This window comes from Xiphophorus hellerii, chromosome 12, assembly GCF_003331165.1.
Source record: "Xiphophorus hellerii strain 12219 chromosome 12, Xiphophorus_hellerii-4.1, whole genome shotgun sequence".
In the NCBI taxonomy this organism is placed as follows: domain Eukaryota; kingdom Metazoa; phylum Chordata; class Actinopteri; order Cyprinodontiformes; family Poeciliidae; genus Xiphophorus; species Xiphophorus hellerii.
Window position 1 is genome coordinate 29,521,771 of NC_045683.1, and position 16,081 is coordinate 29,537,851.

General features: G+C 39.0%; 1 protein-coding gene and 1 long non-coding RNA gene across 2 annotated transcripts in view; one reads left to right on the forward strand and one right to left on the reverse strand.

Moving 5' to 3' along the window:
* LOC116730216 (uncharacterized) overlaps positions 1-493 on the forward strand; it is a 14,542-nt gene extending 14,049 nt beyond the window's left edge. Inside the window, exon 3 of the long non-coding RNA XR_004341282.1 lies at positions 228-493. This is a non-coding gene — a long non-coding RNA (uncharacterized LOC116730216). The remainder of the gene's footprint in view (positions 1-227) is intronic.
* Positions 1-15,407, reverse strand: part of LOC116730212 (tetraspanin-15) — a 16,811-nt gene extending 1,404 nt beyond the window's left edge. The window contains exons 1-7 of the mRNA XM_032579240.1: positions 15,079-15,407; positions 11,618-11,803; positions 10,175-10,249; positions 9,936-10,031; positions 6,755-6,868; positions 3,835-3,885; positions 1,982-2,098 (exon numbers count right to left, since the gene is read on the reverse strand). Of these exons, the coding sequence (XP_032435131.1) occupies positions 1,982-2,098; positions 3,835-3,885; positions 6,755-6,868; positions 9,936-10,031; positions 10,175-10,249; positions 11,618-11,803; positions 15,079-15,165 (726 nt within the window). The 5' untranslated portion in view covers positions 15,166-15,407. The remainder of the gene's footprint in view (positions 1-1,981; positions 2,099-3,834; positions 3,886-6,754; positions 6,869-9,935; positions 10,032-10,174; positions 10,250-11,617; positions 11,804-15,078) is intronic.
* Positions 15,408-16,081: the final 674 nt, after the last annotated feature.

Sequence of the window (16,081 nt, forward strand, 5' to 3'; positions counted from 1 at the left end):
GTACTATTTGCTATAAGATGACCTATTTTCAGAGACAATGTCATCATTTTCTTAATGAGTAATTGTCATAATTTAGTTAAAAGAAGAGTAGAAAATAGTGTATGGAACACTTGCATGTCATTGTTTACATCCGGAAATTTTGCGCATGTGAGCATCGCTGGAGCCAAAAAGCTGTTAATTTACATGTGATCCAGAGCCGCTCTGCCGCAGTGGAACAATCCTGTTAGTTAAATAAAACCTGGAGGTGCGGGTATTATTAATTTAGTGCAGTGCGCCACAGCAAAGGGAAAAATAACGCAGCCAAACCGTTGAAGAACACCTGGACCCTTATTGAAGAATAACGGTGGAGAATAACGCTTCCACATATCAAACTAACATCAATAGCTGCGTCGTTTGGCTCGGCACCTCTCTCTCTTCACAGTGGAGGACGGCTGTCTACAGCAGGGCTGGGGGATATGAGGAAAATCTAATATCCTGATATATTTTTGCTATATCACGATACACGACATTCTTAAATGAGCTCCAATGTTATTTTCAAACTGTGGGGGTAATGTTTGACTGTTTTTGGTGCTGAATCCTGATACATAAAGTTGTGCTGTTGTCAGTTGCAATGGCAACGAGTCTGCGTGTATCGTAAAGCCGACAGAGAGCGAGAAAAAAAAAAATTAATGAGTGGCTTTGAGTTACGTTTCCCAATGCGTAGCACTAAATGAATCCCACCTACATCTCCAGGTTTCACTTTAACGGACTAGTTCTGCTGTGGCAGCGCGGCTATGAACGGAATGTAAAAGAATAGTCTGATTAGGGGGGTGGAATAAATTTGCTGTACAACCTTTTGTGGCAATAGTTTTATAACATGTTTCTCAAATTACCTAATTTTGCTCGACATCCTCCATATAAAATCCAAACCAGTGCCAAATTATTGATCCAGCGCTGTTTCTCTTCGGAACTAGACAGTTCATCTGATTCGTCTTCAGTTACCGTCTCATTCAGCCGCTCGCCTCAAACTGTCACCATGTTGTTTGTTTTCTCCGCGCAGCGTGATTGGTAGGAAATTTTCAGGTTGGGAGGGGAGAAGGGCTAGTGATGCATTCATTGGGTGTCGGATAAACCATACTCGCAGTGAATTTGACGGAGAACGTTTATTATTTGAACGACAATTTATACTCGATAGTTGCGATATATAGCCATTTTAACTATCGTACATTGAAAATATCGCGATACATCGAGTATACTCGATACATCGCCCAGCCCTAGTCTAGTCAGTGAATTTAGCAGAATCTAATCTCGTACAAGTCCACTTTCTATTCTGAAATAATTTGTAAATACACTCTTCATATAGATTACATGAATATTTTTTTTAAACATAAAACTCAGGTGAACTGAACCCTGCAGTGACTTGTAATTAAAATGTTGAGAAATGTCTCGTCAGGTGAGGACCTGCAGGACTCTGGTAATAAAAAAAAAAAAAAACTTATATTTTTTTCAATGTCTGATCATTTCTACATCAGCTGTGCTTCTACCTGAGGAGAAGACAACTGCTACAAGATGCTGAAAATGATTCCCATCGCTTGACTTAGAGGAACTATTTATACGCGTGTGCAAAATTAAAAGTAGGAGCAAAAAATAAACGGCAACGTACCAAATCAACAACAAGTTGAGCTAATCATTTTCAATGCTTTTTGTCTTTTGTTACTTTCTTATAGAGATGTTATTAGTAACAGGCCTGAAATCTTACGTTCCCTTTAGGAAAAAATTGTAACAAAAGGAGGTGTGTCAAAATAAATGAATTAGGTGAATATGAGAGCGGTCAGCTAGGGAGACTGGTGGACACTTCAAACTAAGTCATATTCCAAAGTCAAACAATCCAAGAGATATACATCCATTAGAAACTGTCAGAGGAAATAATGAGGCCGTTTGGTTTCCAGGTGCCTCCAAGCCGTTTAGTTTTGGGCAGTTGCGGCTCTGAGTTTTCAATTACCTGTGGCAGCCCGATGGCGCAGCAGAGGGCGACGGTTATTCCAATGTTGTCACTCATCCAGAGGTTAACTGCATGGATGCAGCCGCGCACATGGATCACCTCCTGCAGGGTTTCACGCTGATGGCCAGAGAGCAGAGCGGGAGAAAGTCAGAAGAAAGTAGAATTTCTAAAGTGAAACTGGAGCCCCTCATCTTCCGAGTTAGAAAAAGAGCAGAAGTTCTGAAAAACCCAAAGCTGCTGCAGAAATTACATAGAGCTTCGGTCTAGATACGTTTGGTGTCTAGGAAGTGCAGAAAACACGACAGCCACAAATTTGAGTGTTTTTTAAGATGGACTTTATGTGACCGAACAAATTGTGAAGTGTGAAATACGAGTTCTCTCTCTTTTTAAAAAAAAAGATTTTATTGGCTCTAGTGGCTTTTATTTGATAGTGAATTGACAGGAAAGTGGGTAATGAGAAATGGGAGAAACATGCAGCAAAGGTCACCAGGCCGGGAAGCGAACCTGCGACAGCCGCGTCGAGGACTAAGGCCTCCCTGTGTGGGTTGTGCTTAACCCCTGCACCACCACAGCACACCCAGAAATACGAGTTGTATTTTTTGTTGTTGTTCTTAACAGATAAAAATATAAAAAGCGTGGTTCTACAAAATATTCACACCAGTGTTCTTTATTCAAATACACACCCAGTTTCCTGAAATAAACTTAAGATCATTTGGAGCACGACTCAACCAGCTTGGAAATTCTAGCAGCTAAATTACTTTGCAAAGTAGCTCACGCTATGAAAATGGATGGAGACTCCGACTGTCGGCTGGATTTAGTTCTGAACTTTGACCTCCAGGTTAGGTGAATCTTCAGGAGAATCAAAGGCTCTGTGCCTCGCTGCGCTAATTCAGTAATTCATGGAAAAAGGAACAGCAAATAATCACTGAACTCAGAATCACTGTACATGTTTTCAGTTTTTCTTTTTAAATATATATTTTAATGGCTCTTGCATAATATTCTAATTTTACATGCCCCTTTAATCACAAAAACTACAAGAAATAAAAGCTTGTAGATTCAAGTAGATTCAAACTTGTGTAATGAATCTACACAAGTTTCATATTCTGTATTGAGAAACGAGAAATGCTTCATTTTTTCCCACAATATTCTATTGTTTTTAGCTGTAACTATAAATTCACTGTTGACAGCAGGTACCGGTCAGTCGCTGGGTCCAGAAATCTTCACCTCTTCCTTTTGCATTTCAAAATTCATCAGTTTTTCAGACTGAAAATGTTCTAATGTCACATCTGATTTTCAGGTGCCTTTTGAAATCAAAGTACAAGCATTGAAATCAACTTCATTTTATTATTATTATTATTACTATATATTTTTTTTAGCAGTGCTTAGAATTTAGTATCTGTATTTTTCAAACACCATGGCATTTTCATCATCTATGGTGCAGCCACAGTATGAAGCTGCATGAGCACAAAAGTGTGTGTGTATGTGTGTGCGCAAGTGGTTTTTAGTTAATAACCTGAAAGCCAAGATAATGAAAGCTATGACTGTTTAATTTCAGACTGAGCTAAAAGATGACGCCATGGTAACCGTGTCGATCTGTAACTATCAGTCGGAAATCTTTTTTGAGCACTTTGTTTTGGGAGATGGAACAAAAGTGGAGTGTGGAGAGAAAAAGTTATTTTTACACAGTATTATTTTCTTTGGCTCATACGTCTCTAGACTAGGAAAATACTAACTGTAGATTCTACAGTTGTCAGTAGTAAGAGGCAGCAGCTGTGATACATTGTGAAGAATCTGTGCAAAACCAGCAAGATAAACAAAAGAAAAGCAGAAAAAATATGTTCTCATACACATACCTGTTCATTCAGAGTGTTGTAGCCACAAAGGGTGTTGATAACTTCTCCCAGCTGTGAAGACACAGAATATGCAGCAGTCAGAAGACACAAAGTTTGACCTGAGATGAGACAGTCTAAATGTGGACCACATCTACTGGGAACTCTGGTCAAGATGACTGACAATATATTCCTTCTATGAAGTAATAAAAGCATCAACCGAAAAATGTTGATGAACCTAGCTTTTAACTTGACTAGGAATATTTAGGGAATAAAAAAAAACTAACTGTGACTCAAACTTTTATCTGATAGAAAAGTCCCACAAGAAAAAAAAAACCTAATTATATGAAATAGTCCTGAAATGACAAAATATAAGACCAGCAATGAATATATTGAAGGCCAAGTTACTCTCTTAAATTCACTTTAGGGCCACGCAGACAATTTTAGGTGTGTCTGCCGTTGTTTTTGTTTGAGTTTTGCATCCACAGGGATTTGGTGTTTTGGGAAACCAGAAATGATCTTTTTTAAAACCGGGTTCCAGAGTGGATACATGCCAAAACTCCAGTTCCATATTACGGCTATCTAGGCGAGTCTTTTTTTAAAACAATGACGTCCGTAGCCCCATCTCTCTCTCTCACAAGAACAAAAAAGGCAGCGTTCTGTGTTTTGTGTCATTCTCTGGCAGCGCCACCAACTGGCCTGGCAGACCAACTTCAGTGTTTTCACCGCAGCCTGTTGTGGGGATGCACACTTTTTCTTACTCGCATACGAAAGTTGTCCTATTGGCAAAAGAAGATTGTACACAGTACAGACATTTCTGTGTACATTTCTGCTACTGCAATAAAAGAGTGATTTATTTTTAGACTGAGGTCAGATGTGGACAGCACTGTATGTGACATGTTTCCGTTTTTTAAAAAGCCTCTAACACGCCGACCGTTTGGAGAGTAAACCTGACTGCAGCCGTGACCAGTAACAACTGATAACATCAGACATGTCTTTTTAAATCGATGTAATCTGTGTGTGTGTGTGTGTGTGTATGCGAAAGAAGAGGACTGCAGGACTCTATCACAATTTATCTATCCTCAGCTTCCAGGCACATTATCAGTCCTTAAAGCTCAGGGACCAGAGTGGCTGTGGACCTGTGGAGGGGCCCATAGGGGGGCTAACATTTTATTTAAACTGAAAAATCTCCCAAAGGCCACAGGCCTTTAAATAGCAGCATGTCTCCTGCTAGCCGGGCAATACGTTTTCATTGTGGAGTCAATTACAGTTCTATTGTGCAGATAACAAGAGCCTCTCCTTCATTTGATAAAAGCACCAGACCTTTCTGTCCCGGCCTGGACGGTCTCTGGATGTGTGTGTCTATCGGCAGGATATGAGATAAGCAAACAAGATGGCTGTGAGTGAGCTGCAGCTTCACGTCAATCTGATAATAGTTGATGAGCATGTGGTATCAGTGTTTGGCTATTATCTGGCAGAAACAGGCTCAGCGGTGGTCCCGGTTTTAGACACGCAGTGATGCAAATGAAGTATGTCTCCTCCTGCTTTAGGGATGCACAATTCGTAGCCAATCAATTAGCTTTCGGTCAACACGTGATGCAGCAACAGATACCTTGTGATTTAAACAGAAGCACACGGTGATCTCAGAACGGAAAAACAAACAGTAAATAAGCAATCGGCAAACTAAAAAATTTTATCTTGTTTAACTTTTTAAGCAGCCTGACTTGATACTGTCGGTCTGATCTAACAAAGATGATCATAGCTGATGATGACAGCAGGTTAACAAATGACAGCTGTAGAGTTCAATAAAATGATGAAAAGAGCTAGTGATGCGTTCCAGTCGTATCAGGACTTGGGAATTTCCGACTTCCCAGCCAGAAAAATCAACTAGAACTAGGGCTGAACCGATCCACTTTTTACACTTCTGATACAGATATCTGAGGTTTGGTATCGGTCGATGCCGATCTGAAAAACGGTGCTGAATTGACTCATGTACAGACATAAATGTACTGAATTACTAATGTGTTCGATAAATCTGCACCAGTACAGAACACTGAAATACACCAACAGCTGCATAAGGTGGCAAAACATGGAAAAACTATTTTAATTTGTTCAGTCAGTGCAATTAGGAGAACAGCAGCCAATGTAAAAGAAATAATAAAAAAAACTGATAGGTTCACTACTTCAGTTAAACATTGTAAAAAATGAACTGTAACAAATATTCTTTCAAATGGTTCAGAAAGTGGAATTAAGAATTCTAAATTTAAGGTAAAATAAAGTCTGATAAAACAGAATCAGATTGAATAGATCTACCTTTATGTTTCTCAAGGAGCTCTGTTGTAACTGATACATGGTGTAACATTTTTTTATCAATATCATAACCAATACAGATAGTAATATCAGATCAGTGCATCTCTAACTGGAATGACCTCCGAAGTTGGATTTCTCGCTGGGAAAGTAGGAGCAACTCCAACTCCAACTATAATACAACAGCTTCATGTTGTCAGCGAGGCTCTGATTAAGTGATTTTTTTTTTATTTTATGTATCAGTCAGTCATCATACAGTAAGAGACACTTAATAAAAAAGTGGCTCATCACACTTTGGATGTAAAATGTGGCTAATATACTGTAACATAGACCCAGGATGCTTTGGATAGCTTTTTCCATTACACAAATGCAACTATTTGAAAACAAATTTTTGTATTTGCAGTTTATCTTTGTCCAATATTTGAATTAATTGTATTGATCTGAATATTTAGGAGTGCCAGAAAATTAAAAAGTACATAAAAATTCGGAGTCATAAAAACGGGAGCAAACACTTTTCTCAGAACTGTAGACCGGCCAAACCCGTGCGCAGTAAACAGCGTCCAGCTGAGTTCTGAGATCTAACAATACAAACGCAAGAGCGTTTGGAGCCCCTGATCAGAGGCGTTGGAGCACTCACCCTGCGAACACAGCAGGTGTACGGAACCCCGCAGGCCAGCGGACCAGTACCGTTGCAGAAATGGTACTGATTGACTCCCCAGTCCTTATATTCATCCCCTCCACAACAGGAAAACTGGAAAATAAAAGAGATGAGGAACCAGGACAGAAATTCAAGGATTATAAAATTCTCTGAGAAAAATCTACAGACATCTCAACACACCTGAGATACACGACTGAATAAAACGTCATTAGTTCTAAAATTTGAACAAATTTTATTAGATTAAAATTAGTTCTAATCGATCGAACTAATAACTTCCGCTTCAACATTCTTTTAGTGGTGTAGTTTGTAGTTTGACCGCCATCCAGCAGAGGGCGCTGCTGGTAATCTTTAAACAGAGTCAGACACAGAATAAAAAAAATGGCGGACTATCCCAGAGTAACAGGAAGGTGGAACGGTCCAAATAAAGTACGGCGTGGGAGGAAAAATGCATTTTATCCGTTGAAGCAAGAACTCTGGACAAGCTCAATGAGTTTCACCTTAATAGCGCTCATTCAGTTAAGCTGCATGGCGAAGCAGCGTCAACTTTTCACCCAGAACTAATGATTGATTTGCTACGAAGGCGATAAAGTCTGTCCTCCTCCTTACTGACAGTATTATGTATATCTCTGTTCATAGGGGATTTAGTGTTTTACTTTTTTTTGACTCAGCAACCTAATGGGTTTTTGTTTTGCTATAGTGTATAAAAATGTCTAAGTTTAATGTGAGAAATCAACGACTATCTATTCATTCAGTCAGTATTTAATAGAACTGACTTTTTTTTTGTTTTTTTTTATGTTGCCCTTCCTGTTTTGGAAAGACCGTCAACCCCTTTTCTCCTCTGAGATACAGTAACTTTAATTAATCATTAGTCAGTCGATAAGATCAAACCACTTTGCATTAACTTTTTAATCAATAACTTTCACCCCCCATAAATTTTTTCTGCTTTCAGCATAAAAAGATGACATGACCAGTTAAGATTAGCACTGGTGTGTAATAAATAACAGACTTCAATGTATCCCATTAGGATTTCATGTGATACCAACATGAAGAAGAGTTGATGTCACCAAATGCAGATGAACCCAGAAGCTTACACACTGAATAAAGAAGAAAAAAAAAAAACACATACAGTCTTTTCCCTGTCACTGTTAGAAGTTAAATCAGACCAAGTTTCTCTTGTTTTACGTCAGTTAGAAATACCTAAATTATTTCGATTCCCTGAAGGCCACAATAATGAGAGAAAGAACATGTCAGATGTTTTTTTATTATTGTAAATAGCAAACAACTATTTGCTATTTGTGCATGCTAAATTTGGTAAATCAGTCAATTTTAAGTGCCATGCACGCAAGCAAACGATTAGAATGCCCTTAATGGCCGGATATAACTCTGGGCATTAAGTTGAGAGAATTCGTTGAAGAATTTTCAATTGTTATGAGTGCAAACAACATTTAATTCCTCTTTGGGAGCAATAAAGTTTTTGTTGAATTTGAATCAAATTGAATTTGAATAAAGACTACAAAGACTGTTTAAAAAAAAAAGAATAAAAAGAGGAAAATGGTGACTGTCGTAAAAAAAAATTACAATCTTCTCAATACTCAGCAAACGTATTACAACTTCATCTGGTTAGGAAAATGTAAAAAAAAAAAAACAACCTTAAAAGACACATAAAGCACTAAAACACATTTAGTGTGATTTAAAATGATTTATTAATTAACATTCAATGCTTTTTTTTTTTTTTTTTTTTTAAACTGTTTGCTAAAAATTGCCAGGCTGTCTTTAACAGAAACAGAAAAGAAAAACAACCTTTTAGTTGCAGAACCACATCTTAACCCGAAGAAGTGACTTTAACATGAATCCAGACGGCCGTCCTGTTTGGCTTTCTCTGCTCGTAGAGCCCCGTCCACCAGCTGCTCCAGCCTCTGCCTACCTCTGGGCTGCAGGAGCTGACTAGACACTTGTCCCCATCCTCTCTGCCAGAGACAGTCTGCCCACTCTTCCATTGAGAAATTGCCATTCAAAGTGACAACAGGTTCTGTGCAGCTGTCTCCCCTCCCAGTTAAACATGACAAAGTGCCACACTTCTGCTGTGAGCCTCTACCTTTCAGTGACAAATCCACACTGGGCTCTCTCCAACCCTGCAGACAGAGCAGCACTGGGGGATGAAATGGCCTCGGCGGCGAGTGCAGGGAGGAATAATGGCACTCCCACAGAGGCGCTCTGTTTGTTCTAATCCATAGCACTATGCCATTACAACAGGATGATGTCACAATAACAGGACCAGTGGGCTGTGTGCACATGCAACAAGCTCCCACACCTTTAAAGCCTCTGGGTGATATTCTGATCAATAGTTTGCCCTGTTGGTAATAAAAATGTTTCCTTCATGCAGTCCCACGCACTGACGTCGACCCACCTCAAATTAGCTGTCTGCTGTGAAAAGTTTCTCAGAAATTCTCCTTGAATTGTGGCTTAAAAGCAAACACTCCTGATGTGATGAACTGAAAATAAAGCCAAACGTGTTTGGCTTTATTTTCAGCACCACAAATGCTTTTAAAGGAGCAGTATTATGTATTTTCCAGGCACATAGTGCCATTTTATAGTACAATCAAGTTACTTTGTTACCTTCAATTGTTATAAAAATGCTATAAGTGTCAAGAAATTTGACTTTGTAATTTAACACCTTAAAATTGGGCCTCTGTCTCTTTAAAAACTCCTGCTCTTTCTGAAACTCCGCCTTCAGGAAGTCCTTACAACATGGCTCCTCTATTAACCCTTTAACTGCGTTGCTGCTGGCAAGTCTGAAGGAGCAGAATGACGAAGTGGCTCCTCCAAGGAGGATCTTCATCCTTGGAGGCGGAGCTATGTCCACCCAGGCGCTTTGCTAATTAAGATTAAAGGAGAGCTGCAGCTAAGAACCCAGATTCTCTTTCAAAGTGAAAATTATGGTAAATGGTCAGAAAGAGTTGTTATAATATTTGGTTGTTACAGAAAACCAAAAATTATTAAATTAACAAAAAACTTCTGTGATTTTGCGGTGCAAAATTATCTGCGCAGCTACCTTAGGGTGTAGCTGACATAAAACCACAAACAAATAAGTTTCATGTAACTTATAAAGACAAACTTAGGTCCCAAATGTTGACAGAAGTGAAGCCAAGTATGATCCTACCTTTTGCTGGACATAGTCCAAGATATTTTTGAAGTCCAGGTCGTCGTAGTAGTGTTTAATTCCTTCCCGTATGGTGCTCTGAAACAACGCAACTGTCTGCACAGAACACAAGCAGAAACACACAGATGGTGGTGAGGAGGAAAATCAACAAAGCAGCCCTGACTGGCCTGCCTGCAAGCAATCAAATCGGTGGACAAAACATCAAGAGCCATACACAGCCGATATGAAACGACTTTTACCTTCTTTTCAAAGATGAGAGCCATGGCGAGTGTCATTGCCTGGAGGAGCAGCAGCACACACAGAACACAGAGAAACTGTGGAGAGAAAAGGGACATTTAGCAGATGAGAAGTTTTTTTTGTTTTTTTTTACTTAGCTTATGAAAAGTTTATACTGCTGAATGTAGAGTGATTTACAGTGTTCTTAAAGTAGTGATCGGTTACAAAAAGAGATGGATTAAAGAGTTTTGAGCTGGGACTGAATCCCAGGCTCCTTTGATGTCTCTCCTGTTTCTGGTTTTCTTTCTGGGGATTAAAACTAATCCAAATTGTTTTGTGCAGGCTCTGGTTCAATTTAAGAATTCATTGTTGTTGACTCAATAATCACACTACTGTTGTTAGCATCCACACTTTAATGGCCGCCATTAACACAGCTAACAACATGCGCTCCTCTCACAGCAGAATGTTGTGCTATTAAGGTGGAACTTATCCGACACATGTGCAGTATGCTACTTACAACTTTACAATTGTATCTGTAAAAACCATGAAAGTAAAGAAAATGCTGCAGATTGCTTGCTAGAGGGAGTAGTGTTCCCACAAAGAATGACAAAATAATTATTTGTTGGAGAAGATCATAATTTATGATCTTTGTCTTTATCTGATTGAAACTGAACCAGAATACATGATGGTGCATCCGTAAAAATAAAAAAATGGATGTTTTCTCATTCTATATTAATAATTCCAACCAGTAACAGAGGCTTGAGTCCTCCAAAGAAGAAATAAGAAAGGAAGAAAAAAAAAACCCTCCTGAGATAAAAACAGTAATTATTCATGGACTATTGTTTGACTCAAACACAATAAGACATTCTGTTTTTTATTTTTAATTGTTGCCATGTCATTGGTTTATTGACTTTCTAATCTTCTCCTCAAAAACACACAGACATCGCTGACTTCTCTGTTTCTAACTTCATTTTGCGCTTTATTACTGATTATTTAGCTATAGCTAATTACATGGTTGCATAGCAACCACAATAATGCAGCCCTACTCCTTTTGAGCTTTTCCTCTGTTACTGACAAAACCAACAGCTGCGTCTTTGCATGCAGGGAGGAAAAAGGGCCATCAAACTGTTTGGTGGTATTAATGTTTTAAGAACCAAACTGTTGTGCACTCTGCAAATCATATTTCTTAGATGTAATGTTTGTGGTAATTTATGTAATTAGACACAAATATGCTAAAACGAACACGTGTCTTTGGTTTGAATTTGCAGCCGAACAGATAATCTAAGCAGAATCAAAGTGTAAAGTTTCAGTCACAGAACACGAATCAAAAAGATCCAAGCAGTTTAATCAAAGAGACGCATCAGGTACCGTTTAATTTCACTAGCTCACTTTAAAAAAAATCCCCAACAACAACAAAAATCAAGGTATTGATTTTAACTCTGCAGACGTTCGTCCAGCGTCCCTACCATGTGCAGCAGGGTCTTGTTGTCCCTGAGGGATCCGACCATTCCCACCACGGACACGGTGAACATCACCAGGCCCAGCAGGATGAGCACCACGGCGGGGGCCAGGAAGAGACCCTCCAGGGTCCGATTCTTCTGCCTCTCCACTTCCGCATACACTCCCACACACAACACGCACAGGCCCATGAGCTGTGGAGAGAAGAGAGGCGGTTCGTGACACGGAGACCAGAGGTTGGAACGGCAGCCAAGCCAGATATTTACATACACTGGACTTCACCGTCTGACGTCCAGTCAGACCAAATCTCTCTTTGTTTTAGCTTAGTTAGAATTACCAAAATTATTTCTACTTGCTAGATGCCAGAAAACTTGGCGAGAACATTTTTTTTTTAGAAAATTCTTTGCAATTTTCCTCGAATTCAAAAGTTTACATAGATTTGGTCAGTATCAGGGATAACTGTCTTTGACAATGTTTGACTTGGGCCAAGCCTTTTGGGATTCCTTCCACAAGTTGCTTAATATAGTTTATTTATTTACTATTTGATGCTGTCTTGAACCCTTTAGCTTGTAGCTATACTTAAAATCAAACACAGCAAATAACTCTGCTGTTTCTTTAAGTGTGCTCTTTTCCAGTCTTAATAGAGTGTGAACCAGTTAAATCAGCTAACACAAGCACAACATCCAGCAGAAGAGTAGCGGTCTCTCTCTTTTTATAGAAGAGCTTTAAACTTCCCAGTAGTTTTTTTTTTTTTTTTTATTAGAGAGAAATGAACAGGGACCTAAAACGGAGCCAGGCGGTACTCCAGAAAAAAAAGTCGGGATTATATCCACAACATTTCAATCAGAGTGGTAGCTTCTAAACCAGCCTGAAACAAAAGTTCTCAAATCAGCATCACTGAAATTAAAAGTGGGTATGTGATTTCCATCAACATTATTAAGTTTACACCTAAAGAACATTTTTATGCCTTCCCAGATAATTCTGCACTTAAACATGAATGGACTTTATGAAACCTTTATTACCATTTGCAACAGCACAAATACTAGCAATTAAAATAAAATGTTAGCCTTTATTACATACACAACTAAACATATAAATCAATAGAAAATTTTATTTATTAACCTCAAACGAATGATTATTCTGTCGGATATGAACAACTGCCAGCTCAGCTGCTGCATGGGCTGAGAAACCAACTTAGGTCGTGTTCAAATTGAATCACTAGCACTACTTTCATTTGGTTAATGGAAAGTGCTATAATACATGAAGTATGAAGTATGCCGTCGTTGCTTTCTGTTGCTTTTGATTTTCATTTGGACACAGAGGCAATCTACTCCAACTCCATTTACAGCTGAGAACCCCGTATAAAACCTTGTTAAGTAATCCAGGCTGGCCTCCCACATCCCAGTGTCAGCACTGACCTTCCTTTTAGCTCCAACATCTTTATATCTCCCCTAAATAAGTCTACTGATGGCAGAAAAGTGACACAGCAAAGATCTGATCAATGTCAACTTTTGAAACCACGCTTTTAATTCTCTGAATGTACAATCGTCAGTCAGAGAAAGCAAACACAGGGTGAGTGTGGGTCAATCTCACCGGACACCTGCCGCTTTGATTCTGTCATTAGAATCAGACTTTACAGACATTAGCTAAACCCAAAACTCCCACAGCGACGATAGCTCTAATTAAGTCTACATGGCTAGCTTGGGGCCAAAGGAGCCTTTGTCGGCGGAGGAAGTCCACAGCGGCCTAAATCACAGCAGCAGAAAGGAGAGCCAGAGGAAGAGGCAAATCACATTAAGAGGCATTCTGGAGCGCTAACAGGATCACGCTACGAATGATTCACAACCACATTCAACACAAAGTTCCAGGACAGATGTTTCTGTAGGAAACAGAGGAGGATAAAGGGGGAGATGCACCTGATCTGATCTGATATTGAAAATAATTCTGGATCTGCTATTGGTGACAATGTGCCAGATTAGATTCAGACTAATTCTACGCTTTGTTTTCTGAATGAATGGCACTCCTGGATTGGCTGCTTTGCAAACGCCAGCACAATACCGTGTCAATAGAATGAGCTACATTTTCATTTGAATATTTTACATATTTTCTACAAAAAAAAAAAAAAAAATTCAGCATATAAAAAAAATATCCTGATTTCAAATTGGTCAAATTCTACTTCATATGCTCCCTACGGTTTGAGGTTCTTGTAACAGGATACCACAGATAATTCTGCCAAAAGAGGAGTTTCTGAATGGAGAACAGAGCTAACACTAATACTGTCCCCCTTCTCTCGCTTGTGTCTGCACACAGCCAGTTAGCTTGAAGAAGATTCAATTGCAAAGAAAGACAAATTTGGCCATCTCACAACATTTCTGACCACAAAGCGGGCAAATGTCGGCTTGTTGCACTTTTCCCCCCCCTTAATAGACAATGGCAAAAATAGTCATTAGTACAACTACAAACTTTTTAAAAGCTGCACATTTAGCAACCTTTTTGTTAATTTGCCCCTATATTTACATTTTTTTTCTACATTTTTATGCATTCCCAAAAATTGAAGGCTACAAATAATAGAGCTGTAATAACTCAATTTGTTACATTATATTTGTTACAAAAATCAAACTTTGCTGAAATATATTTTTGCTGACATTAAGCTAAATATATTAAAAGGTCCTAACGCCGTAATGACAGGAATAACAATCTCTGAGCAAGAAAACAGCAGCAGGGTTGCTGTACTTTGCTTCTGTACTTCACACTGGCTCGTTGTTTTGTGTCGGCAGAATCAATTCCAATATCATTCCATCCCTTTAAGAGCATCCAACGCCCTGCACCACCGTGGTGTTTGTTGGCCACTGACTGATCGCTTTGTATTGTCTAAGAGACAAATGGAACCGTGAATATGACGGCAAATTATGTTAAAACACTGTCCATCTCTTGGCACAACGTAAACGTATTACACTATAAAATGTTACGGTGTTTTGAATATTTTCCACCGGTGTGAATCATTCATCTGTTAGCTTGTATCCACAGAGCTCTAAGTCATCGCAATAACGTATACCGTTTATTATTGACCAAATTGCACTTATTATAAAAGCGGTATGTGTGCGATTCAACAAAGGGACAATGATTTTAATGAAATATCAGAAAAGCCCAGCTGTATGTAATGATTTAAAGGTGGAAGTGCTCTGTGGTTAAGGGCGAGTTACTGATTTCGATTGAAATGACTATCAGAGAGGCCATAAATGTATTTGTAGTATATGCCGAATTGTTGGGAGGATAGCATACATTTATAATCTATATGAGTTTATATTTTCTTAAACATCTATGGGCCTGGAGCAAGCGGTACATGTAAAAATAAGTGTTATGTAAATGAAGACTGGAAAGATGCTTCGAAAGTTGATCTCTAGGTCGGCATTTAGACCCAAATAAACTCCAAGCGGATACAGACATAATAAATGCATCTCGCACTTACCGAGAAAACCATTGAGTAGACATTTAGTGTGAACTTGATGAAATAGTAGAAGTGGTTGCTTTTTCTCACTTCTGAGTAGGACGGCATGGCTGCTTGCTTTTATCAAGCTAGCTAACAGGCTGGCTAACGCTCCTCCGTGTAGCTCGTTTAATGTAAATATATGTATGATATATTAATGGAATATAAAATACTCCCTTTGAGACATGAGAAACAGTTAATAGAGGTAACTGGATATCAAATATGCAGGAGCTATCATTTCTCAAACAGGTGCTGTTGTAAAGCCGCCGAGACGAAACCACTTCCGTGCGGCTAGCCGCCCCACGCTTTGTTTTGACTCCATTCTTAAAGGAGCAGTCACACCAATTCGCCAGCTTCACAGGTAGAGTAAAGATCAAATTTGTCTTTCATTTAAACCTTTTTTTACATGCTGAATCTCCGCATACAAGCACATCCCATATATATTGTGTGTATTATAAATGACGAGCTGAAACCACATGGCAGTGTAAACCAGGTGCTAACACCAGAAGTGGACTTCTTACAACAACTCCAATCTCAAAAACGTGACAGAGCCTCATGTAAATGCAGTTATTTACAGAGAATCCCAATAATAACTTTATAGGAAATAGTTGTTGAAGGCAGTGCGCCAAAACTAATCTCTGTTAGTAATGCATACTTGCGAAGCGTTTTGGTAAGAATATAAATAGAGAGCAGTGTAATTAGTAAACATTTAGTCCCTGTGTCATGAGATTATTCAGACTGCCTTACTCCTATGCTACGGTCAGCGCACACCTAATCCCAGCTCTTGCTTCAAATTGCATCATTGGTTGCTTTGACTCATTTGTTACCGTCCTGATGGCAATACTGATGTGTTCACAAATGGGATTAAACACATGCAAAGCTGCCTATAACAGATCACCCTGGTGATTATCTGACAACTTCCTTCTTAAAGGATGGCCACCTGTAGAAGAAGATTTGCTTGCTGAGTCCTTTTATGCTCTAGATT